The sequence below is a fragment of the Panthera leo genome, chromosome D1 (assembly GCF_018350215.1).
Source record: "Panthera leo isolate Ple1 chromosome D1, P.leo_Ple1_pat1.1, whole genome shotgun sequence".
NCBI lineage: Eukaryota > Metazoa > Chordata > Mammalia > Carnivora > Felidae > Panthera > Panthera leo.
The window spans coordinates 82,059,982-82,085,865 of record NC_056688.1 but is presented as its reverse complement, the minus strand read 5'-3'; the positions used below and the strand labels follow the sequence as shown (position 1 = coordinate 82,085,865).

The following is a 25,884-nucleotide window of genomic DNA, read 5'->3' as shown; positions in this document are numbered from 1 at the left end:
TCCCTGCCAGCTCCTACTAAGCCCCGCCCCTCCACCGCAGCCCTCTGTCGTCATTTCCTGTGGGTCTGCAGGCAAAGGGAGAAGATGGCGGCGCTGGGGGAACCTGTGCGGCTGGAGAGGGGTGAGTGCGGCCGAAGCCGGGACCGAGGTGGGCGGAGGGGGTGGAGGAGTGCCGTGTGGCCGGAGGGGAGGAGGAGCGACCCAGGCTCCGAGATCCGGATCCAGGTGCCCCTCGCGCCGAAGTCGCTGCTCCTGGCCCGTGGGAGGGCGCTTGCTGTCCCCTGACTGATACTCAGACCCCTGCTCTCTTCACATGGACTGTGCCGGTGCACAGCACAGTTAAATACTAGCTGTCCGCCTTCGTAGACACACGCCGCAGACGCGTTCCCTAGGTGCGCACGGCAGACCCGGCGGCCTGAGACTTGTCAACCCCAGAAGCAAACATCACACGCCCAGTTCGGAGAGACTACATGCACTGCCCTTACTTACGCGCGCACAAATCCGGTGTCCCCGCTCTCACCCCCACACATTGCAGACATCTCGGACACAACAGCACATTCACCACAGAGTCGCCCTTATTTATGCACAAACTCCGTCATTACTTTAACCACAACCTCACTTGTGTTTGTTTTGGGCTGTTTCCTGGCTTTGGTGCCCCTCCCAGGTACCGAGAAGGTGCTTTAAATACCATCCTACTGATTTGGTCCCCGGAAGAATGTTATATAACTATTTGGAATAGTGAGCGGTAGGTTGTAAAATACTTGAACGTATAGTCCTATTCCATCTTTACAAACCTTACAACTGCTAACTGTGGCTGGTTGCTTGCTTTTTAGAGCAGACTGTCAAGGAAAGTAAAATCTGTTCTGCTGAGTAATTAGATACCGAAGAGCCAGTGAAAATATATGACTGTGCTCCTGTCAGGGTCCTGTTACAGAGTTTCAGCATTCCACCCTTCCCTTCCCAAAACCTTTATTTCAAGGCAATTGCAAGCATGCTTTTGACACATCAGTATTAGATGTCATTGGTAAGTCAAAAACAAACAACATTTTGAGTGCTGGTGGTAAACAAAATATAGGGTGGAGATTGTAGATATCTTCCGAGTATTAACTCTTGCGGTTACAGCCTGAATATTAAGTAACTTCCGCTCCAAAAAGGAAATATATTTTTGGAATTATTGTATTTAAAGAAACCTCTTTCCTCATACCTTCACACAAATAAATGCTCACTTAACATTATTTTTTCCTGATGGTGTTCACTATTTGTAAGCCTCTTTATAAATGACATTGCTTCCCTCCAGCCCACCAGACCATTAATTAAAGCATCATTTTTGACAGAGGAGTAGCTACTCTGGGAAGAATTACTAAGTTAGGCTTAAGACTGTGACATCTCCCTCCTGAGCACAATGGCACTGTGCTTTGTAGATGGGAACAAATCTGTTCGTTGTTAACAGGAGTAGGAGTTTTTTTTTTTTTTGAAAGCCAGTCGTAGGATTCTAACATGTTGGCAGTCTTTTGTGTTTTTAAGCGCAGCACAAAATGTGAAACTTCACCTCTGGCATTTAGGTTTGGTAGTCATGGCTTTTTTTGCTTTTTCAGAGTTCTTTACAGTTCCACAGTAGAATGCTCAGCAACTTAGTAGGATGAATTACTAGAGGTTGCCATTTATCTGGATAAGAAAGATTACATCACCTGTTTCTTATTTAGGATTCTCTTTAACAAATTCTATTAACAAACACTTCCAATAACCCTACAATTTAAAATTAGTGCATATGATCAAGATCGTGAATGTTTTCTAAATCATCCAAATATGATTCAGTGGAATAGCTTTGAGCACATGTTAGGTACAGTTTAGGTTCAGTAAAGAGTTTTTTTCATTTCGTTTCAATTTTTTGTTAATTGGAAATATTTATATAGCTTACATATTGTAACTTTGTAAGTCAAAATAATCAATGAACCAAAAGCTCCCATTCATCAGTCATTCATTCTAGTGGTGCAATAATCAGAAGGGGGAAAGTCGGATTCCATTGCATTTGATTAATATCAGTTTAAGCTTTTATGATCTGAAGTTGAAAAATCTACTTCTTTCTTCACTATATTTATTGCTAGTTTTGTAGTATTATACACAAAGAAGGCCATATTCTATAAAGAAAAAGTTCCAGACTTGTGGTATAATATAAAGTTCAGAACTTCTTCCATTTTAAAAGGAGGCAAAGAATAATAAAATAATAGGTACTGTAGCCCTCTGGGGTACAAAAACAGTTAAGAAAAAAAAGTCAAAATACAGAAAATTACAGTGTTTTAACATGACTCGGAATCTTACAAAATATCTTAATTTATAAAATACATTTCCCAATATGCCTAATATATTTGTACAAACATGTACCACCTCTTAAGATTTCTTAGGATTAATTGGTGCCAAGGGAACATAATATTTATGCTTGCTACATACCAGACCCTTTTCCATGCTTTTTTTGGTTTAGTTGTAAAGTAATTCTCAAAAGGAAGGTACTGTTACTTCCATTTTACAGTGGAGAAACTGAGACATGCACATTAAGTAACATGCCCAAGATCACACAGCTAATATTGAGACCAGATTGGCAAAACTTTTTATTTTTCTGTTTTGTAAATGTATGTGTTTGGTTGAACTTGTCTTAATTAAAACAGTGTGTTAATGATCCTGAGTTGAAAAGAGGCCACAGTTAATTTATTCCTTTATACCATTGTGACTGTGTCCCTGCCACTAAGTGCATCTGTTATTGAAAGTTCATATCTACTTATAAATTGTGATTTTCTTTGGAAAATGAAAAAGGATTTCACTAGCACACAGTGTTTTGTACTACTCAAAGCTTTGATTACTAATCATGATAGGTAACTTTTTTTGACTACTTTCAGATAGAACTGTCTGCTTTTTGAAGCAGTACAATGTTCATGTGTCTATCACATTTGAACCCATCTTTTCCTGTGACATTTAGTATTTTATATTCAGTTTTCCTGTGTCTCAAAGATACTATTTTCTAGATCTTGCATGTGTGCAACATTAATATTTGATCCTAATCTACATAAAAGCATTCTCAGATTTTACATTCCCTCTCTCATATGTGTATTCATGTAACCCCCACCCCCAACACACACACAAGCTCACACTCTTTTTCCCCTCCATATTCTACATATTTCTAGTTAATCCTTAAGGATTGTATCCTGTTACAAGGCATTTAGAGAATATTCAGAGAAAATTATTTATCAATATGTGTGTGTGTTTAATTCTAGATATTTGTAGAGCGATTGAATTGTTGGAAAAACTGCAAAGGAGTGGAGAGGTCCCACCACAGAAACTTCAGGCTTTACAAAGAGTCCTTCAAAGTGAATTCTGCAATGCTGTAAGAGAGGTGAGTGAGTGGGATTAAATTTACTAAAAACGTGAGTTAATTAGGTAAGATAGTACTCTGAAATTTGGGTTTAGAAGTTTTTAAGAAAACAAACTTTAGAAAAATACTAGAACTGGGGCACCTGGGTGGCTCAGTTGGTTATGCATCCAACTCTTGATTTCAGCTCAGGTCATGATCTCATGGTTTGTGAATTCGAGCCCCACGTTGGACTCTGTGCTGACAGCATGGAGCCTGCTTGGGATTCTCTCTCCCTCTCTCTCTGCCCCTCCCCTGCTTACACTTTCTCTCAAAATAAATAAATAAATTTAAAAAGGAGAAAAAAAATATTAGACCCTATCTCTCTCTCTCTTGAAAAAAGTATATTGTTAAGTATATTTAAAAAAAGCATATATGTTAAGTATAACATACAATGTTATATTAGTTTCAGGTGTACAGCATATTATCCACCAGTTCTATTTATTATTCAGTGCTCACCACAATAAGTGTAGTCACCATCCGTCATCAAACATGTTGTTACAATACTAACACTATATACCCTATGCTATACTTTTCATGTCTATGACTTATTTTATAACTGAAATTTTGTACCTCTTCATTTGTGGGGATTTTGAGTAGAAAAACATTTTACTGGATGCCTGAGGGGCTCAGTTGGTTATACGTCTGACTTCAGCTCAGGTCATGATCTCATGGCTTATGAGTTTGAGCCCCGCATCGGCTCTGTACTGACAGCTCAGAGGCTGCAGCCTGCTTCAGATTCTGTGTCTTCCTCTCTCTCTGCCCTTCCCCTGCTCGCACTCAGTGTCTGTCTGTCTGTCTGTCTCTCACTCACCTCACTCCCTCTCTCAAAAATAAACATTAAAAAAATATATTAATAATAATAATATTTCACCGGGATGCATAACTTTGCCTAAAACTTTAACACACTCCTTGACTTGACTTAGAACTCAAACGTGGTATATTCTGAGATTTTAAATCATGATGATAACTTTGGGTTTCACAGGTATATGAACATGTCTATGAGACTGTGGACATCAGTAGCAGTCCTGAAGTGAGAGCTAATGCAACTGCAAAGGTAGTTGTTTTTTTTTTTTTTTTTCCATTTACTAAAAGAGACTTCATTATAAATGAGAGGTTTAGGGGCACCTGGGTGGCTCAGTCAGTTAAGTGTCCAATTCTGTCTCACTCTCTCTGTGCCTTCCCCACTCGTGTGTACCCGTATTCTCACTCGCTCTCTCAAAAATAAAATAAACATAAGTGAAAGGTTTAAAATGTGGAGTTACTAGATATTTGATAGGCTAATTTTGAAAACTAACATGTAGTATTTTTTGAGCCACACTAAACTTCTCAAGTACTAAGACAAGACATTTTTTATTGGCTTTACAGGAGATATTTTATCATGCAGTTTAGATAATGCATTAAAAATACACTTGCAGGGGCGCCTGGGTGGCTCTGTTGGTTAAATGTCCGACTTCGGCTCAGGTCATGATCTCGCAGTTTGTGAGTTCAAGCCCCGCGTCGGGCTCTGTGCTGACAGCTCAGAGCCTGGAGCCTGCTTCGGATTCTGTGTCTCCCTCCCTCTCTGCCCCTCCCCTGTTCATGCTCTGTCTCTCAATAATAAATAAATGTTAAAAAAGTTTAAAAAAAACCACACTTGCACACAAATAATAATATACCTGTTGGTGCGCCTGGGTGGCTCAGTCAATTAAGCGTCCAACTCTTGGTTTTGACTCAGGTCATGATCTCATAGTTCATGAGTTCAAGTCCACCTTAGGCTCTGCTCTGACAGGAGCCTGCTTGGAATTCTCTCTCTTCCTTGCTCTCTGCCCCTCCCGCATGTCTCTGTCTCTGAAAATGAATAAATATTAAAAAAATATACATGTAATACATATTTGTTATATATGATATGCATATATCATGTAAATTTTCAAAAAAATTCTGAGGTATATGTTATCCTGACTTTATTGGTGAGGAAGCATTATATTAGGTTATTTTTCTCAAATCACACGAATAGTAAATGGTAGAACTGGGTACTCCCCTAGGTTGCTCTTTGCTTTTCTCCTTTGCCTGAACTCTGCAAATATAGGGGTAATGTCACTAATAGGTTAGCTCTTCAGAGCTGCATATGGCAAATTTTATGTGCTTTTCTGTACCAGTGGTTTCCTCCAATATTTCCAGAATTGACCTCAGTGTCCATCATATCTTGTTTGAATAAACTAGTATCAGCAGTAAGTGACTTATACTAGAATTAGTCATTAGTAGGTAATTTTGCCTTGATAATTACCGATCCATAAAAGAAAATACTGGATTCTCTGTTGAATGTAAACACTTAAACATGTGAGTATAGTTTGGAAGAATATAAAAAAGACATGGAAACTTGGCTTGAAATTCTAGAGTTACATGACCTCACGACTTCCTGAATTTCTGAGCCTTAGTTCTATTTGTAAAATGGGGCTTCTTTCAGAGCTTGGAACCTAATGGTATTCAACAAATCTTGATTTCCTTCCTCTGCCCCTTCCCATTTTTGCTCATGCACCTTGATCTATTTATGAAAAATGGTACCAGATTACTTAATTACCTGCTTTTAAAAGCAGAAAAAAACCAAAAATCTCAACTTTGTGTTAGAATTAGTGTAGGTTAGTCTAAATTTGAAAGTTTTAAAGAAGATGTGATGTGACTCTGTTTTCATCTTCTGTGGGGTTTTAGGAGTAACTGGGTAGTTGACTAAAGCAACAAAAAAAAGTTCACGTTGGTTATGTGTATCCCTCTTTTTCTCAATATTGAATTATTTCTTTAATTAGTTATTTAGTATATAGTACAGATAGTAACAGCAGCCCAAATGATTGCATATAAGGACACCTACCTCCTTACAGGTTATTATGTAGATAGGTTGTGCCTTGCACAGACTCCTAAAGGAGCCAGGTTATCCAGCCCAAAGCCCAGGGCTGCTGGCATGCCAGGGAAGGGGTTTTCTCTGTAACATGCACCAGTGTTCATCTGCCAAGCAAGCCCGCACGCCAGTTGCTGCAGAGAAGTCCTGGGTACTGGGTGGACTGAGTGGCCTGAACAGTCTTAACACCTCCTGCGTAGGCCCAGGGTATGCTTTCTGGTCATCATCACCCCATCCACTCAGCTTACCTTCTCTTTCAAACTGCCAGTGAACTTGTGAGCATTCAAACATCAAAAGCGTGTACCTCAAAAGTAGTTTTAAAAGAGACAAAAGAACTGAAGCAAACAAAGATCATATTTGTAACTATGTGAAATTCTTTTCGAGGCTACTGTCGCTGCATTTGCTGCCAGCGAAGGACATTCTCATCCTCGAGTTGTTGAACTACCAAAAACAGAAGAAGGCCTTGGATTCAATATTATGGGAGGCAAAGAACAAAACTCTCCAATCTATATCTCTCGAATAATTCCAGGTGGAATTGCTGATAGACATGGGGGTCTCAAGCGAGGAGATCAACTTCTTTCTGTTAATGGAGTGGTATGGATGAATTTTATTTGTACTTGTAGTAATGCATTGTAACCACATGGGGGTATATTTGAGTTACAGAAACCAAAGATGTTGAGGGGAAAACCAAAGCCGCTTTGTAGTTTAGAAATCCCTTGAGGGAATCCTGGGCCGTACTATTTAGTACAGTGATACTTTTTAAAGCACTTTAAGTGTGTTTTGCTTCTTTTCCAATGTAAATTAGCAACGCTTAGTGTGATTTTTATGAAGTAATTAAGCTCTTTAGTAGTTACGGCAGTACATTAAATTAGAGAAGTCCGCCCTCATTTTCGTACAGAATGCCAGCTGCTTAATTTACTTGGGACCTAGTGAGGTAATAGGGCATATATATTGGTATCGGGAACAATTATTTGGAACTTAAAACCCAGTTGCTGGATTTGATTTGGCAGAGGATTTCACACCGATTAAAATGATAGAACCAGGTTATTTTGTAGGCTTATAGTGTTGTGATGATACAACATTAAAATTCTTTTTACTTTTATGTTTTTTAAACATTTTTGCATTTTGAGCTGCTTACAAAACCTGGATACTAATTGTGTGTATGTCTGTTTTTCCCCAGAGTGTTGAAGGAGAACATCACGAAAAAGCTGTGGAACTGCTGAAAGCAGCTCAAGGAAAGGTTAAGTTAGTAGTACGGTACACACCCAAGGTCCTCGAAGAGATGGAGTCGCGCTTTGAAAAAATGAGGTCAGCAAAACGCAGGCAACAGACCTAATGCAATTCAGAACTTTATATTCCATTTTGCTTTTAGCTAGAAAAGTTTTACTTGTGACCTACTGATGGCCGCAGTGCCAACGATTGTAAAAAACAAACAGAAACTTCCCATGAGATCCTTCTTGTCATTTTATAAACACCTATTTTAACATCGTTTATGGTTCCAGAGATGCATACACTTTTTTCTGACAAGAAAAAGTGAAAGGTGATGAGGGCAATTCTGTCCTGCTGTTTTTACAGGCCTTTTTCAAATGCAGATTTTGTCATAAAGTTGTTATAGATTTTTAAAACTGCTTTTTTAATATTAAAATGTACTTTTACATTCTCAATCTTTTTTTAGAAAAAAAAGTTTTCTTCATTTGGCTGCTTATTTAAAAATAACAATTCTCCAATTCTTTTTTTGCTTACTCTGTTTTTTTTAACCTGTAAAAGTTCTTTACGGTTTTCCAAGAAATTAAACATAACAGTCTCAGCTACAGCAGTTCATTACACTATCAGTGTTAACACCACTGCTGCATTTTGTACTTTGAACACATGCATAATATATATAATCAATGGTAAATCATAACTCAACAGTGGAAATTTTTTACTTTTATTTAAACATAATGTATAATGAATATTCATTTATACTGATTTATAAAAGTTTTTAAACACTGAAACAATCATTGCTAAAATATATATTTCATAATATTTGAGCAGTGAGGCAAGAGGATGTAATTTGATTGTTGGCATTACTGATTACATCTTTTTATGTTCAACAATATATCATAAATTACAAATGCAAAAACAGGTTCAGGTTTCATTTTTTTGCAAATTTTTTTAATGCTATTCATTCTTATTTAAATATAGTTCTTATATTTTGGTTTTTCCATTCCTAGGGATGAGCCAGTTAGATTGTGTTGGGAAGTAGCAGAAGCAAAGACGAAAAAGTAATACCTTTAACCTCACTAGCCTCAAGAGTTACACACTCTGTACTAGCTCACCTTAAAGAGTTGATTTTAGAGATAGGAAGAAGATAGAAGGATATACTTAAAATATAGAGAAATTATGAGGCGATATATTCATAAGAATCTGCAGGCTCTTAGTCAAAATGAGTAGGAACTCATTCATATTGAAATGGTTGAATTTAGAGATGTAATCTTTGAAATGATGGGAATTCTGAGAGATGCTTTCATTTGTCCACTGGATGTCACTCTTACTGAAAGGCAGCTACTAGTGTAGGACTGTGACTGAGGTCTTTTTAAAGGTGGAAATTAAGAGTTGAGGTTCATTTTCAGTCACAATTTACAGGAACATTTGTACAATTTTTAAGAATTTTATGTGACAGATGCTAAAAAGAAGATAATGGGTTGAAATATATAAGGAATTTAGCCTAATTACTGACCCTGTGTAAAAAGTGGGCATTTTGTAACATTCCTTCAGGAAGAATAGAAATGTATACCTTTTCCTGCATGTTTGTGAGCACTGTGAGTCTTACAAGATTATTCCAGTTTTCAATGATTTTCAGAATAAAAGTCAATCAACATTGTTATTTATCATTTAGGTATTGAACACTGGATTGCATGGTCGAATGTGTCTTTAGTCCATTACAAAACGTGCTTGTATTGGTAGGATCATGTTGTTAAATTGTGTATTTTCAAAATTAATTGATGTTTTTAAAATGTTGAGACCAAAGTAGAGTAGAATTATGAATTTATTTTAATTTAATTGTAAAGTTATTAGAGGTATTTGTTGTAGAGCTTTACATATTAAAGAGAGATATTGGTGCATATAAAAACAGTAATATTATTATGCTCGTATTCTTGCATTACAGGGTAAGTAAATCCTGATGAAATCTTATTTTTAGTATAGCTACAGCTGTAGTAGCTTGCAAGGGTGTGTCAACATTTCATTATAAATTATAGCTTCCTGGTTCAGTATCTCCGCTGTTTCAGAACTTTCAGCCAAGTTCAGTCTTTTTTGGTGTTGAAACTTAGTAAGTTGAGTAAGCTATTTTTTTTCTCTTCTACAGTAATCCACAATCTGTTCTTTGTGTGGGTTGGCACTTATTTATAATTCTTAAAATAAGGATAGCTTAAAGGAGCCAAATACAGTAGTTTGCTTGCTACTGTTGAGCATGAGTAGCAGTAGTTTGTTTTCGTTAATGCAGTTTTCAGAGTGTATCCCAGAATTTTAAATCTCGACCATAGAAAAATTTGGTCATTTGGTGGCAGAGATGTACAGTACTGGTCTCGTATATAGTGAGGAGATGAAGGGAGGTGTCATCTTATAAATAAACGTATGACTCATGAACATAACTAGGCACATAGTAAGTATATAATAGGTGTTTGATTTGTAAATTATAAACTACTCAATTTCCATTTATTTTCTTGGTATTTCAAAATGGGTTGAGTCAGTGATTCTCAGCCTTAGCCGCACGTTAGAACCCCTGCAGAGCTTTAAAAACTATTAGTATATGAGTCCCATTCTGTATCAAGTTAGATGAGAATCTCTGAGGGTGGGGCCAGATACTTATTTTTTTAAAGCTTTCCAGTTGGTTCTAAAGGACATCTGGGTAGAGAACCACTTGTTTTCCCCTTTATAAAATGCTCTAATCACACTCCTGTCGTGAACTTAAATTCTAATGGGAAAAACACAGTTAAGTGCATAATATATTTGGAAGTATCAGAGTAGAAAGAATTTACAGCTACTGACTGTTAAGTAGTGGCAAATATAATAATCGGTTATCTTTTTTAGTAATTTCTTTAGGAATAAAAGGTACTTGGCATTCATTATTTGGGAAGTGATTATAGTTTACCTTTTATCTTTTTTTTTTTTTTTTAATCTGCCAGTAGTTTAAATGTAAGATTTTAGTGTCTGTCATCTTTCTGCCCCCTTTGCATTTAAAACTTACAGAAATGAATGTGTATTAGTTGAGAAAGCATGTTTAAAAACTGCAGATGAGAAATACTGTCATTGGTTATTATGTGCTGTTTTAATATGGCCACTTTATCCATTAGTATACTAGATTATAATGGCCTAGTTCTTTGGAGGTTGAGAATTCAGATGTGTTTTTAAAATCATTGTCTTCCTCTACTAAATTTTTTAGTTATTTTGTTCAAGTACTTAAGTAGTTTGGCTCAAGTACTTTGTTTACAATTAAAATGGATATTATAGCATTTAGTAGAAGAAACGGCTATGGCTTATCTGAAAAGAATGTCAGCATGACTTGGTGTAGACTTAAAAGAATACATGTTGTGAATATTTTATAATGTGGAATGATCACTGAAATATCAAGGACTCTGGTATTGTATTTCCTGAATAAATGTATGTTTATGACTTTTCTAACTTATATTTTGTTGTCTCTCCTAACAATCTGGTTTTACACTTTTTATTGTCCAAAATTTCACCAATTGTGTTTCTTCAACAGCTATTGCAGTTCTGTAATGGTTAAATAGTGGAAAAAACCCAAATTGCTTGTTCATTAATTTTCAAGAACTTGCAAACTAATTTGTATCTGGACATAGTTTTTAAAAATATTATCAAACAGTATGCTTCTACTTTAATTCCTGAGTGTGAAGCAAAGAAAAATACCAACAATGGATTTAACACTTTTTCAGTAGATGACTTCATTTATTACCAACTTAATTCTGATTCTAAGATATATTTGAAATAAACTTGTATTATATTCTTGTTATTTGGATTTGAAAAAAAATTGGTATAACTACACAATAAATGTGTTTCTGAAAACTCTGTATAAAATAACTTAAATAAGGTAAAAACACAATCTGTGGTGGTTACTGGAGTGAAACTTTGAATTCCTATATTTTGCTTTGTCTTTCATAAAATATAACTATAGAAAAAATTCTCTTGTGTTATTTTGGGAGAGGCAGTTTGACATGTGTTTGACAGCACAGCATCTGCAGGCCAACTATCCTAAGTGTGAATCCTAGATCCACCATTACTATGTAATCTTACATAAGTTACTCCTCTATGCCGTGGTACCCTCATCTGTCATGTGTAATAAGATCTTAGTAATTGTTAGGTCATTATCCGTAACACTCTTATTTAGAAAGGTGCCTGGCATAGTAAGTGCTACTTTTGTTTGCTATTATTTGCACGTAAAAGCTTCAGGGACCTTATTAGCTGAAGGAAGACATGTGGCCACATAATTAAACTTGCAACTTCTTATTTTTGATGCCTAGGAAACAGATAAATTATGCTTGAAAACTTTATAAGGAATAAGACTCAAGGAATTTTCAGATTTCTGTCCACTGAATCAAAGAAACTAATGAGATTCTAAAATTTGTCGTGTTTTGGGGTCAGAGGGTTGAGGCCATGTTGAGAATGAAAATCATACAAAGTTCAAGTAAGTGATTTGTTCAATCAGAAAAGCAATTTGTAGGAAGGATATGAGCTAGCTCTAGAGACAGTGGATTGCTGGAATGGGTGTCAGACAAATATAAGGCATGATTCATCATGAATTTTTTAAATGCATGAAAATGTACCAAGCCACAAGGAGTACAACAAAAAGCATTTATTGTTAGCACTCAGTTTCTTCAAAATGTTTGTAAGCCGGAATACCCATTCTCTGAATCTTTACATTCTGGTTTTGTTACATTCACTATCGTTAATCGTTCGGATTTTAATTAAAGAAGTGGTGACCCAGTTTTTTGTACATTTTATATATTTGGTGGCAGATAACCTCTACATGCTGGAATTTTTAAGACTTACTTTATATAGTAAGCAAAAGGTAAATTCATACAGAACCCATTTGTAAATTGTATTCCTTCAATTTTAATTTTTTTTAAAGAGGGCAGTGCTTTATGTCAACAAGGTATGTGTGAGAGCTCTCCTGAGTCTTACCAATTACAGAAGTATATTTTGGACAGTCAAGATTTAGTCCTTTAAAAATGTGTGTGTGTGTGTGTGTGTGTGTGTGTGTGTGTGTGTGTGTTTAATGTTTTCTCTAGGGAAGGAAGTGTGGATGAATTCTAATTTGTTAAGAGTCTCCAGAATTGAAACCAACATGATAAAAAGAAAATGTAGCTATTGGCTGCTGCTAAGCTCCCCTTATTTGGCCCTTATTTGGCAGTTATAGAAAGTAATTCTAATCAGAGGATAACAAAAACCCAAACTTTAATTTTGTTTTTTATTTGGCAAAAAATGCAATCTGAAAGCATGAAATAGGGGCAGATTTTTATTTCTGGTATCTCTTACTTGACCTAGATTTAAGCCCAGAGTTTAGATGCTATCCAAGTTTGACTTTGGATTTTAAGGTGTTATAGACTGAATTGTGTGCCTCCCAAAAAAGATACCTTGGAGCCTAACCCCTGGTACCTCAGAATGTGACCTTTTTTGGAGATGGAGTCTTTACAGAGTTAATTCAGTTAAAGTGAAGTCATTAGGATGGAACCTAATCCAAAATGGCGAGTGTTCTCATTAAAAAAGAGAGAAATTTGAATACAGACACACAGGGAGAACACCATGGGAAAATGAATGGGGTGATGCCTCTACAGACCAAACAACACCAAAAAAAGCCAGCAAACCACCAGAAGCAAGGAGAAAGGCATCAACAGATTCTCCCTCTCAGTCTTTAGAAGGAAACAAACCTGTGGACACGTTGGTCTTGGATTTTAGTCTACAGAACTGTGAGAACAAACTTCTCTTATTTAAGCCACATAGTTTGTAGTACTTTATTACAGCAGCCCTAGAAAACGAATACGCAAGAGAATCCTTTGTTTTGGTGGCTTCACCACCAAAAATAGGTACAGAAGCAAAATTAAATGTGACTTCTCCCATGTGTGATAAAAAGGTGTCGAAGTGGTTTTGACTAAAAGAGAATGAGATTCCTCACCTTTGAGGGTGAGGGGAATGCTGAGTTTTCTGTATTTGAAACACTTCCTTAGACTCATATGCAGCTGTTATTGAGCTTGTATATCCAAATGGCCACCTGGCCTTAACTGGCCCCTCAGAACTTTGCTTTTTCCTTAGTTTAAGCTTGCCAGTTGTTACCTGGCTGCATCTTTCTCAATTGAAGGACTTTGTAGGAGTTGGCAGTGACAGGAGAAGATTTAGCACTGAGGAGAGACTTTGTGCACCAGCCCTTGCTCCACGTGGAATGTGAAGAGAATTTGCCCTTGGCCTGCGGTATTTCACCCTGTGAAGATTTGTGCTGGCTTCCTTAGTGTCTATGTGCCTGATACGAAGCATAAATTCAGCCAGAACCCATTGTGTTGCTCTCTCCTGAAAACTCTTTACTGTGCTTGGGATAGACTCTAAAAATTTTGCCATTATTGAAAAGGTTCTGCATAATCCATTCCCTACTTCCTCTCAAGCCTCATCTCATCCCACTGCTCCACTTGCTGTACCCCACACCAAATACCCCTTGCTGGAAGGTTCTCCCTCTGGCTCTCCCACTCGCTACTGCTCCTCACTCAGGTGTAAACTGAAGCCACCACCTCTGTTGAGGCTTCTGTTCACTCCATCTAAAGATAGGTTCCTCATCCTCTGTTAATACAGCCACACCTTGTTTATATCATGCACTTAATTTTGTTTCTCCCATTAGAATTTAAGTCCCGGGACAGCAAGAAGGATCACAACTGCGTCTTTACATTTGTACCCCTATCACGTAGCACGGTGATTTGTTCTACCTTGTTGAATTAGCTTACTTTCCGCAATTCCACAGGTGGATCAAGAACTTACACTGGAACTATATAAAAGCAACGGTTTGCCAGCTGATCTTGATGTTAAAACAAATAGTCCAGGAAGGACCAAGATACTAAAGGGATAGTATCTTCATCAATCTTTTATTACCTCAGTCCATTTAACATGCTGGGTCCCATTTGTGGAGGACAACAAATGTTGTTTACTCCTCTATCTTCACTCTTCGTGTGTCTCCAAACATGAGCAGCCTTTCCACTCGCTGCTCCCTCTGCTTGGAATCTCCTTTACCCTCCACTGATACGTATTTGTCTATTTTGTCAGCTCCCTCTCTCCCTGACATCATAAATAACTTGAGGGCAGGCAGGACTTTGTTTTGTTCACTACTGTATATCCAGAGGTGAGAACAGTGTCTAGCATATAGCAGACAATGTTGAGAGAAAAAAAATGGAAGAATGCTATTTTAGCAAGTGAGGACAGGAAAGGTCTCTGAGGAGATGACATTTGAAGAGAAACCTGAATGGTGTGAACAGCAAGCCACCCCTGTGACTATCTGGGGAGGTGGATTTTTGACAGAGCCCAATAAATAGTATCTCTCTTCCCCACTATGGTTCTGAATATGGCAGGAAGTAAAACAAATGAGTTGTCAATCGGGGACCAAAATGTCCCCTTTATTAATTTTCCATACTACAAATGTTATTGAATGTCTGCCACGTGCCAATCATGTTCTAGGGGACAGGGATACAGAGAACAAAATGAAGCCCTTGTTTCATGGAGCTTCCTTTCTATTAGAGACTGGGCAGGTACACACATCTTGATCTTGAGAAACAAGTATGCTTCCTCAAGTTAGCCAGACTGACCCACCTAGTCTGGACCATGACTCAGTTCTCATCTTTCCATCCTGCAGTGGCAGAGTCTGCTCACTCCCTAGATGGATATGGGCCGAGCCAAGACATAAATGCTGCTGCTTCCCAGATGACAAACCGATCCTCACTCCATCTCCCATAGAGTGGGTGCTTCCATAAGTAGAAGCAGAAGGAGCCACTGAGATTTAAGACCTAGAAAGTGTGGTATCCCCAGAGCAAAATCGAATCATGAACATAGAAATAATTTTATGAGAAGAATGGTTGGAAACAAAATTTTTAAATTTTTTAAAATTTGCAAATATTGGCAAAATTGGAATTTTATTATAACTATTTTCATTTTAAAACTTATTAAGGAGGGAAGGGGTCAACAGCACACACACCTTTCCCACCTCTTTCTGTAAATGCATAGAACCTCAAGGGTTAATTACTGTAGATGATCTTTTTCTCCTACCTTTTTATATTTTGCCACAAGATGGCACCAAAGTGCTGTTGTTTCTATTTTAGAAATTTCTAGCAGTTCTTGCTAAAGATCAAGCCAAAGACATAAAAATGTATCTGATCTGGCTCTCGGGTTGGGGAACAGGTGGAAATATGAGAAGACCAGCACCCCTAGAGAGGGCATGGAGACTCCACACCCTTTCTCCATATGGTGCCCTCTGCATGCCTTCTGTCTGGCTGTTCCTGAGTTCTGTAATCTAGCCCGGCCTAAGCACTCCCCTTGCTGAGGTCTTCTGCCTCCAGACCACCCCGATGTTTTTCCTTGTGACCCTGTGTGGTCGTGCGATAACTCCCTCTCCGGAACCTAACTGCTGTTGTAGCCATGTGATTGCCTGAGGATGAAGCCAATACTGAAAAGAGCACAGAGAAGAAATGGAAAGAACCTCAGGTACTTGATGACATCACTGAGTGGCTAAATCAACCTGCCCTGAGGCCTGACCTCTCTGCAGACTTTGTGCAGTGAGATAATAACCTCTTTTATTGTTTTGGGGGGGAAAATGTACCTAATCTTTTCTTTTAAATTCAAAATTAATATTTAAATGTATTTCATAAAATGTAAAGCTTTGTAAATGTGGAAACTCTTTCCAACACACCCTAAAAGAAAACAAAACAAACCTATGCAAATTACCAAATTATACAAATATCTACCCTACCATTCAGTATATACGTTGCTAGGGATTGTGTGGACGGAGGATTCATTTAGTATTACTTTAGGGCTTCTACTAAGTATGAACAACTGTAGTTGACTGGAAATTATCTTTGGCTTTCTGCCTCTTGGTTATCTTCACCCGAGCCCAAACAGGATGTTTGATCAAGAGAAAAGTCCTTTCATAGAGGACATGGCACGTTCCTTAAATAAACCAACGACCATCTGAGGCATTGAGATTATCTTGCTTTGTCTGATACTAAATTTATGAAAAATTTTCTCTTTTCTATAAAAATTAAAAACACTAATTAAACCAATTCTAGAGTGGAAAGAGGAATTGACCTAGATATTAGTTCTAGATGTGCCACTTACTACATATGGGTAATTTAGCTGTCCTCTGTGGGTCTGATTTCTCACTGTTAAATGAGGGGATTTAACATATGCTCTCCAAATTTCTTTCTATTTCTGAGTATTTTAAAGTATCAAGGAGAAAGAGTTTGTCTCCACAGTCGATGGGACTTTCTAACAGCCCGAACTGCTCAAAGATGGACTCAGCTACCAGTGAGGATGTAAATATACTAACCCTTGATGTATCCAAGAGTGACAGGCATGTGTTACACATTCTTCAGCTTCAGGCAGGTGATTGCCTTCGGGTCCTTTCTAATCCTAAATTTTCTAAATTCCATAAATTAAATTGGATTGGAAGCTGCTTGAAGGGTGGGACCCCCTGTCATACCTTCTTTTGTGAGTTTGCCAGGAAACATACCTCTGACTATAGGGAGGCTAACTGACTGACAGTCCTACTGGAATATCCTTCACCACATTTTTCCCAGGCTGGACCTAGTCAGTGACTGAGTACAACAGCAAAGGCACTAAGGCAAGTGTGCTCAGGAGAGACATGGGACTCTTCTAATGGTGATTTTCTCTTGGGGTCTCCCCATTGGTCTTGCCAAACCTTGGAAGAACGCTACTTTTGTCTAAGACTCACCCAGGCTCTTGTCCTTCCTTCTCTCCTGACCTGGAGTCAAACCTGCATCTCAGTTTCATGGCTTTAAATATCTCCCTCCATCCCCTCCCCCATTTTCCCTCGGAAACATTTCCCCTAATCTCTTGTGTGAGCAATCCTGTTATCGGTGTTTGCTTCTCAAAGGATCCAAACTTGCACAGTCTCCTAGCAGAGAGTCATAAATTTGGGTGGAGGCTACATCAGAATCAGGAACTTTTTAAATCTTGAGAATCCAGGGCCTCATCCCAGACCTATGATTGAAGAATCAGTGGAGGTGGAATTTCTATTTTTAAAATCTTCCCCAGGTGATTTACATGTAGACTGACGTGCATTAATCTCACCCTTTTGTTCCCTAGCAGGGTAGATTCTGAGGAGTAGGTACATGGTAAAAATTCCTCGAAAAAAAAATCCAGAAAATGTTGAAAAGCTTGACAAGTTTGTGCTATTTTGGTATAAAAGGAGCAAACTGGCAAAGTTACTATGTTTCTTTATCACCTCCAGGTCCTCCATTTGTTCTTTCATATTGCAAAATTTTTAAACTTTCCTCATTGTGTTCTACAAAATGAATTTGTATATTTCAACACTAACATGAGACCAAAAAAAAGAAAGAGAGAGAGAGAGAGTTTAGTAAATAGTACCAGATTTTGCCAACCAGACTCCAAGAAGAGCATTTTTGACATCACCCTAACTTTCAACACTGTTGATCTAGTTTCTGTGGTTTTCTTTGCTCCTTTCTCAGGTAATCTTGACAATTACAGATGGTTGGTAGTTTGCCTGTGTTTTTAAAAGCATTGCCTCTGATTTTTTTTTTATTTCAAAAAAGTTTTTAAAATCATTTTCAAAACCCCTAGGATTGTTAAAGTTTTTACCGCGACTGCCACTCCTTATTTTGAAGACAGTCATGGTAACCATCACTAGACAAAAAGAAAGGTTTTGAAATTACCTAGGAGGTGTTTAATAGTCTTTCTTGATACACAATATTAGGTGTCCAGGTCAGGAAAAAAAGAAACTACAGAATATGATACCTTCTCTCTCTGTCTACCCATAGCTTGTCTTTGAGTCTGAATTCTCTTACGGCCGTCTTCTCTAGATCTTTTTTAAGTTTATTTATTTATTTTGAGAGAAAGAGAAAGCATGAATTGGGGAGGGGCAGAGAAAGAGAAAGAGAGAGAATCCCAAGCAGGCTCTGCACTGTGAATACAGAGCCTGATGTGGGGCTTAAACTCATGAACCACGAGATCATGACCAGAGCCAAAGTCAGGCAGTTAACCAACTGAGCCACCAGGTGCCCCTTTCTCTAGGTTTCTTTTCAAATACATTCATGCAGACAAAGAAAAGCTTCCCAGGCTATGTCAGGATCCATAGCAGAGCTATCCCCAAGTTCTGGTCTTCTATAAGCACGTTTTATGGGACGCAGACATGTTGCATGAAGTTCTTTGAAATATTGTTTCATGCTAGAGTCTTCTTAAAATGTTCAAAGTTTTATCTGGAATTCTGAGAGAGTAAAAAGGAACCCAATTCTGTGACTGAACTTTGTGTTAATTCTTTGGTTTGAACAAATTCTCAGTGTGACTAGGAGATAATCTTTCTGGATTTCTATTCTGGTTTTTTTGTTTTTGTTTTTGTTTTTTGTTACTTTTACTTTTCTATCTGTTGCATTGTCTGGCTTCTGTCATGGGTTTGTGTTCCTCTTTGTAGTTTATGCGCTTAGGCCTTGGGATCCACGCGTGGTTCTGTCATTCAGAAATTGTTCCCTTGAGGGTCATTCACCTCTTGGGTTAGATCTGAAAGGGAAATTCAGGATAAGCAAATTAGATTTAGAAAGGATTGGGCATGGATAAGAAAACATTTCTGATATTTATTGAAATGTTTTGAAATTTGGGATCAATATGGGTCTTCAGAACTACCAGAAAGGACCTCTGACCCCAGGATATGCAACCAGGCCAAGAAACTAAGAACTCTTTAGCAATGTCCTGAAAAGGGGTGACTTCCAGAATGGCCGTCAGTCAGTCACACGGGAAGCCTTATGCCGGTCCTCACATCCCAAGATCTATCAGTTCTGCACATGTGGCAGTAGAGGAAAGGGGGTCAGAAGCCCACATTTGGTCACAAGTGCAACTTAAAAGGATGTTTTTAATTTGTCAACAATTTTACATTGTTGTTTTTGTGCTTCAAAATGATTGCCATTTTAAAGTATCCCTAAAAACTAGGTCCTGTGCACAAGAGGACCACTCTAGGGACCTTGAAACACAGAAGAAAAGGACAAGTGGGTGAAAGCACCTATTTGAGACCAAGGTAGAAAGATTGTAAGCCTCTGAGCCAGTGTGGGAGCTCCTCCATCCTAAGGCCCCAGATGCAAATGTGGAAGAATCAGAGCATAGAAACAATAGCATTTATCTTGAGGATTCAAACTGGATACATACCAGATATCTGATGGGTGTGATATGTTTTCTTTATCCCCTGAATTGCTCACAGTTTGAAATGTTCATATATGTATACACACATAAAGATACCCATTCATATGTTTGTGTGTATATATAAACACATATATATTTTTAATATACATATTCAGCTTCTAACTTTGAGTGGCGGTTTGGCACCCTTGCTTTTATAAAGTCGGTAGCTATTTTTCATCAGCCATATGATTGTTTTAGGTCAAAAATATTTGGGGTGCCTTTTGGATGGAGAATTAGATAAACCCTAAGTGCCCCAGGACTCTTTCTGGCATTCATTCCAGAAAGAGGGTCATTTTTTTGCCTTGCAATTTGTTCTTTTTAGCTCATTCTGCAATATAATCATCAGCACGAGCTCACTCCAGAGACCAGAAATTATAGTGCTTGATCTCAACTTGCAAGAAAAGATGGTCACCTTTGAGGTATGTCCCTGTGAATTTTACATAATCCTACAAATGGTTTTCAAAAATAATCTGATCTCAATAAGGGATTAGCACCTATAAAACAGGGCTGGTAAACTATGGCCCACGGGCCAGAACTAGTCCAACATCTATTTTTGCCCAAAAATTTTTATTGGAACACAGCTATGTCTATTTGTTTATGTATTATTTATGGTGACTTTATGCTACAATGACAGAGTTGAATAGTTGTGACAGAGACCATATGGCTGACAAAGCCCAAAGTATTTACTATCTGGCCCTAAACAATAAAAGCAGATACGAAGGACCCAATAGAAAACAAACAGGCAAAGGAAATGAATAGGCAATGTACCGAAGAACACACTGGAACATTCAATAAATGCATGAAAAGATGCAGCTGTAATCAGGGGAATTCAAATTTAAAGTACACTGAGATTGCATTCCATATGCATCAGATCTGCAAATATTTAAGTCTTACAACATCAGGTGTTGGTAGGATATAGAGTAATGGGAATTTTTATTCTCTGCTGCCAGAAGCACAAGTAGGTACAATCACGTTTGAAAGCAATTTGACAACATCCGATAATGGTGAGTGCATATAATCCACCCCTAGACACACACACACATGCACACACATATAAAGGAAATGCATATTGGAGAAACTCTTGCAGGTATGAACAAAGGATACAAGAATATTCATGGTAGCGTTGTTAGAAAAAATAGAAATAAGCTTAATATTAACAATAGAATAGATATATACTGAGTACATTCTTTAAACGGAACACTGTATAGTAATAAAAATGAACTCATAATAGCCACATATTTCATAAAGATCACAGGCTGCATGAAAAAAAGCAAGTTGTACAGGAGTACAGAATGATATTATTTATATTTGCAAAACAATGCTATATGTTATTTAGGGATACACACATAAGAAAAGTATGAAAATGCTGAAAATATTCATGGGAATTAACTACAAAGTTTAGGAAAGTAGCCGACTTCTCAGGTGGAAAAAGATTGGAGAGAGATACAAAGGGAGCTTTGAATACATTTGTAACATTTTGTTTCTGTTTTTCTTTAATATTTATTTTAATGTTTGTTTGTTTATTTATTTATTTTGAGAGAGAGAATGTGCACGCAGGGGAGGGGCAGATAGAGAGGGGTACAGAGGATCTGAGATGGGCCCTGTGCTGACAGCAGACAACCTGATGTGGGGCTTGAACTCACGAAGCAGAATGACCTGAGCCAAAGTCAGATGCTTAACCAACTGAGCCACCCAGGTGCCCCATGTAAGATTTTGTTTCTTAAGCTGATTGCTGTGAACTCTGATTTTTGTTCTTTTTGTAAATTAGAAGCAATTCACAAAAAAAAAAAAAATGAAATTCAATCATTATAGCATTATGGGGGAACCCCCACAATCTCCCTGTTTTTATTTCTGTAATGGGGCACCTTCGCCCAGCAGGCAGAGCCTCTGTATACCCTTATACAGTCTCCATATTTGGGCAAAAATCAATCAATCAATCAATCAATCAATCAGTATAATATACAATTCTCATTTTAAAGCAGCAAAAGAAAGTGAAATCTTGGCAAGAAAAATTCTGTCATCTTTCCATGTTGTTATAAAAGAGCAATCTTGGGGCGCCTGGGTGGCTCAGTCAGTTGAGTGTCCTACTTCGGCTCAGGTCATAATCTCACGGTTTGTGAGTTCGAGCCGCGCGTCAGGCTCTGTGCTGACAGCTCAGAGCCTGGAGCCTGCTTCGGATTCTGTGTCTCCCAATCTCTCTGCCCCTAACCCACTCTCATTCTGTCTCTGTCTCTCTCAAAAATAAATAAAAATAAAAAATAAATAAATAAAAGAGCGATCTTAAAAGAATCAACTAAAGAAACCAAATTTACAATTTTGCCTCACTTCACTTGCTCCTGAGAGCTGCTAGAAAATAATGGAAATGATTTAGACAATGGGCACCAATTTAGGGAAGGCTCCAAGGGCATCAGACGAGGACACAGGAGCCCAGGTTGTTCTGTGATGATCTTAGGCAGAGTACAATACCAGAGAGCTTCAGATTTCTTATCTATAAAACCAGAGGGTTGTCCATCTGTCTTTACGTTCTCTTTCAGACTCACAATTAGAGGAAATATGTCATTCCTAAAATCTTGAAGTCAAGGCATGTTTATATTTATTGACTTTCTAGCATATAAATAAATTTATTGTATATTAGTCGCGTGTCCAACTGGGCATTATTTTTTAAAGATAAACTCTCAAATGCAAAGATGATAGCAAGGTTTCATTTTAAACTTCTTAGGTCCGTTATCAATTTATTTCCATTTTCCTTAATTTTACTTAGGTGACATGAATGGTAAACTATAAACTAGTGGCATTTTAAACCCTGTCTGCCTTAAAGTATTCATGAAAAATGTCTCTAATGTAGAGTAAAATAACTTGAAGGCATAGTGGAAAGTAAGAAAGGAGGTGCCCACAAAGCAGAATTTGATGCAAATAATGATTCTATGGGGTCTATTAAGCCACAAAAGTCTACAAGAGAAAGGAATGCTGATAATTACCTGACACCAAAGTTGCTGCTGGCTTCTCAGTGGTAGTCATCTAGCACTCAAATGTTTTCTTGTCTGGAGAAAGTGTCCCGTGTTCAGAAACATCACCTCTTTTGCCCCTTACAAGATTCCTGGGTTTTAGGATTTTACAGTACGTGAGAAAACAGTCTGAATCGAGATCACCAAAACTTTGTAACGTCGCGGGTTAACCGCTCACATGTAGCCTCCCATACTAACGTGCATATCAACATAGGCATAAAGATCTCAGGTGAAGTGACAGGCTTGTGGGGGTACACTGCTTTAATTCAATACATAGCTAACACCTAACTCTGTCAGATTAAGGGAGGCTTGCCCCCTGCTCTTCAAAATCTTTTTTCCATTTCCACAGCTCCCAAAGTCCTCACCCTTTGGGAACAGTGGAGAGTCATTTGAAACTTAACTGAACGCTGGAGGCAAGTTCTAGTTTTCAGGTCGTCCAATTTAGGAGATCCAGTTTCTGCAGAGGGAAGAAGACGGGTGGGGGAGGGAAAAAAACAGAGTCTACATATTCAGATCCTTCTACCTTCCATTCACGACCTGCCACACACATCTGGCCAAACCAGGGATTTTTGCCTTGAACCACCACCACCACCACCACCACCTTGTCACTCACGCCCGATAAACACGCCCCTCTGGTCCTACTCTTGGCCTGTGGCGGCTCCCCTCCTTGCATAGTAATGAGCTCGAGACCTCCGCGGGCCAATGGCGCTCCGGGAGAAGGGTTAGTTTTGCATGTACCTAAGTGATTTGCATAACCCAGCGGCTGGGGGCTTGGGAACCCGAGCGTGCAACCCTAGAAGGGAAAAGGACGGGAGGAGATTGAGCCGCGGCGGCGAGAGAGCGAGCAGGAGCCTGGGTGTTTGTACGAGAGCCGGGCGGGGGCTGGGGCGAGGGGCCGGCATGGCTGAAGGCTGCGCTCCGCAACCTTGAAGAGCGGCTGCGGCGGGAGGCCGGGGACGGGGCGGCGGGTACGATGGCAGAGCGCGGCCCCCGCAGCTGCGCACAGCCGGGCCGGCTGGCCTGAGCCGCCGGACGAGCGGGGCTGCCTCTGCGCTTCCATGGAGCAGCGGGAAGGGCGAAACTCCGGAGCGCCGCGTCCCTGCGCTGCTGCCGCGGACTGTTGAAGGGGCCCAGCCCGCGCGACCGCCGAGAGGGGAGAGCCCCCGCCCCAGCCCTCAGGCCGGCCGCCCCGGGGCGGCGGGGGGCGTCGGAGGGCAGCGGAGGCGCGCCAAGCGAGCCGCGCCGCGGGAGAGGCCGGCGCAGGAGGCGGCCGCAGCAATGCCGGGCCCGCTGGGGCTACTCTGCTTCCTCGCCCTGGGGCTGCGCGGCTCGGCCGAGCCCAGCGGCGCGGCGCCGCCTCTCTGCGCGGCGCCCTGCAGCTGCGACGGCGACCGTCGGGTGGACTGCTCCGGGAAGGGGCTGACGGCCGTGCCCGAGGGGCTCAGCGCCTTCACCCAAGCGCTGTGAGTGCCGGGGTCCGGGTGCCGGGGAGGGGGGCAGACGGCTGCTGGGGGGGCGGAGCCGGTGGTCAATCCCACCCCACCCACAAGCGTCCCGAGGACTGGGGCGCGGGTCACCTGTGTGTGGGGTGCTGGGCACCCACTCCTGCACGGCGGGCTTTACAAACTGTGCCAGCCCGGGTCCGAGCCGCGAGTAGCTCTTTTTCCCAGACTTTTAGGGCACAGTCACCGTCCCCCCCCCCCCCCCCCCAAGTGCATCTGGGGCCAAGCCGGAGGGTGGAATCTGGAAACGCTTGCCCCTGTCAGCCTTTTCAGGAGACCTTCCCTTCTCACGCGGGGCCCCGCTCAGCTGGCGACAGCTTCGCAACAGGCAGGCTGAGGGCGCCTAGAACTTGGCCTGAGTCTGCAGACCTAGGCACGCTTCGTGGGGGAAACACCTGGAGCCTTCAGGGTTCCAGCATGAGGGGAGAAGACACACCTGTGCCAATGTACAGGGCGAATCCCCTTCCAGTTTGGCCTCATCCAGGTAGAGCGACTTGGCACCTCGGTCCAGTTCCGCTCTGGACTCACCGACTAACGCCCAGGGTTCTGGAGCGCGCGGGGGAACCGGGTAAAAACAAGACAGGAGGAGGGGGAGGAAACTGCAGGTTTCTTTTGGTGAAAATACTCTCCTCACCCAACTAGGCCTTTTAAAGAAGGAATGCTGACCTGAAGTACAGGCTGTGAAAGAAAATCAAAGTTCCGGAGCATAGAATCTGCCCAACCAGAATGGAAGGCAGCAGTTTTCTCTTGTACCTTTCTTTTGAGCTGCCTGAGGCTGGGAAGGCCACTCAGATGGTTCTGACTTCTAAAATCCCCACTCCTCAAAGGGGAACCTGAGGCTTTAGACATTCCCTTCAGAAAAGCAGAGGACTCTGAAATAGGTGTTGTAGGTGGTATTGGCAAATACCGCCAATAGAGAAAGAATAGGGTAATTGAATGCAGGGCTTGGTGTGCTCACTGGCTCTTGTGTTGTGTGGCCAGAGTGATTCAATCAAGAGCCGTGAAAGAGCCGTTTGAGAGAGGACGGGATTCTGAGAGGTCCTTGGGTGAAGGGAATTTCCTTTTACCTTACGACCAAGGAAAAGGAACTATGAGAAATAAACAATGTTAAAGGAATAACTGACCCTGTGAAGACATCCTTGCTGTGCAGGCCAAAGCATTGCTGTGTTTCCAGGTGGGTTCAGCTTATTGTTGTCTGCCAGTGGGGTTTTATTGAGGATTGCAGTCTGTTGCCTTAAACCTGTCTCATTCTTTGCCTCTCTTTATTTTTACTCTTTATTTTTCCTGTGTCACGTGTTCGTTATGTATTTGAAGTCATTTTCCTCCAGTATGGTGGAGTTGAACTTTTCACTGAAAGCAATTAATTTTGCAGTGAAGAGCGGTGTGCCCACAAACAGGTACATTACACCGGCAGGTTTGCGTGGGACCCGGGAGCAGTGAGGGAAAGAAGATTGAGTAGAGGAGATAGGGCTGGTTTTCTTGTTGTTGTTGTTTTTTTTTTTCCCCTGTTCTCTTGAAACTTAGGGAATTCATGCAGCAGAGATTCCTTACCTGAAACCTCTCAAGCCCCTCTATTCATAGAAAGCCATGTTTTTCCTATTTTGACCAGTAGTAAAGACCTTGTTTAGCAGATTTCCCCAGTTTTGATGGGTAGAC

The 25,884-nt window shown here is 40.0% G+C and overlaps 2 protein-coding genes and 1 long non-coding RNA gene across 4 annotated transcripts in view; 2 read left to right on the top strand and 1 right to left on the bottom strand.

The window, feature by feature from the left end:
* The first annotated feature begins 2 nt into the window (after nucleotides 1–2).
* Nucleotides 3–7,957, top strand: LIN7C (lin-7 homolog C, crumbs cell polarity complex component). The gene is made up of 5 exons (XM_042905602.1): nucleotides 3–121; nucleotides 3,267–3,385; nucleotides 4,386–4,457; nucleotides 6,657–6,866; nucleotides 7,453–7,957. The coding sequence occupies exons 1-5, from the start codon at nucleotides 85–87 to the stop codon at nucleotides 7,606–7,608; spliced, it is 594 nt and encodes a 197-aa protein (XP_042761536.1). The 5' UTR covers nucleotides 3–84; the 3' UTR covers nucleotides 7,609–7,957.
* A 10,594-nt stretch (nucleotides 7,958–18,551) lies between these two features.
* On the bottom strand, nucleotides 18,552–24,752 carry LOC122199728. Of its 2 annotated transcripts, none has more exons than XR_006193604.1 (4): nucleotides 24,665–24,752; nucleotides 23,092–23,183; nucleotides 22,700–22,818; nucleotides 18,552–19,049 (listed from the first exon to the last, which is right to left on the bottom strand). It is a non-coding gene; the product is annotated as an uncharacterized LOC122199728 (long non-coding RNA). The 2 variants fall into 2 exon arrangements; XR_006193605.1 differs by having other exon boundaries at nucleotides 23,128–23,183.
* The window catches only part of LGR4 (leucine rich repeat containing G protein-coupled receptor 4), a 102,520-nt gene continuing 100,136 nt past the window's right edge, over nucleotides 23,501–25,884 (top strand). The window contains exon 1 of the mRNA XM_042905020.1: nucleotides 23,501–24,189. Within this exon, the coding sequence (XP_042760954.1) occupies nucleotides 24,005–24,189 (185 nt within the window). The 5' untranslated portion in view covers nucleotides 23,501–24,004. The remainder of the gene's footprint in view (nucleotides 24,190–25,884) is intronic.

What these genes read in the sequence shown, in the direction of transcription:
- LIN7C (XM_042905602.1), top strand. Translation starts at nt 85, where the DNA reads ATGGCGGCGCTGGGGGAACCTGTGCGGCTGGAGAGGG. An exon ending in ACCTGTGCGGCTGGAGAGGG is followed by an intron (nt 122 to 3,266) that starts GTGAGTGCGGCC and finishes GTTTAATTCTAG; the next exon opens with ATATTTGTAGAGCGATTGAA. An exon ending in GAGCTAATGCAACTGCAAAG is followed by an intron (nt 4,458 to 6,656) that starts GTAGTTGTTTTT and finishes ATTCTTTTCGAG; the next exon opens with GCTACTGTCGCTGCATTTGC.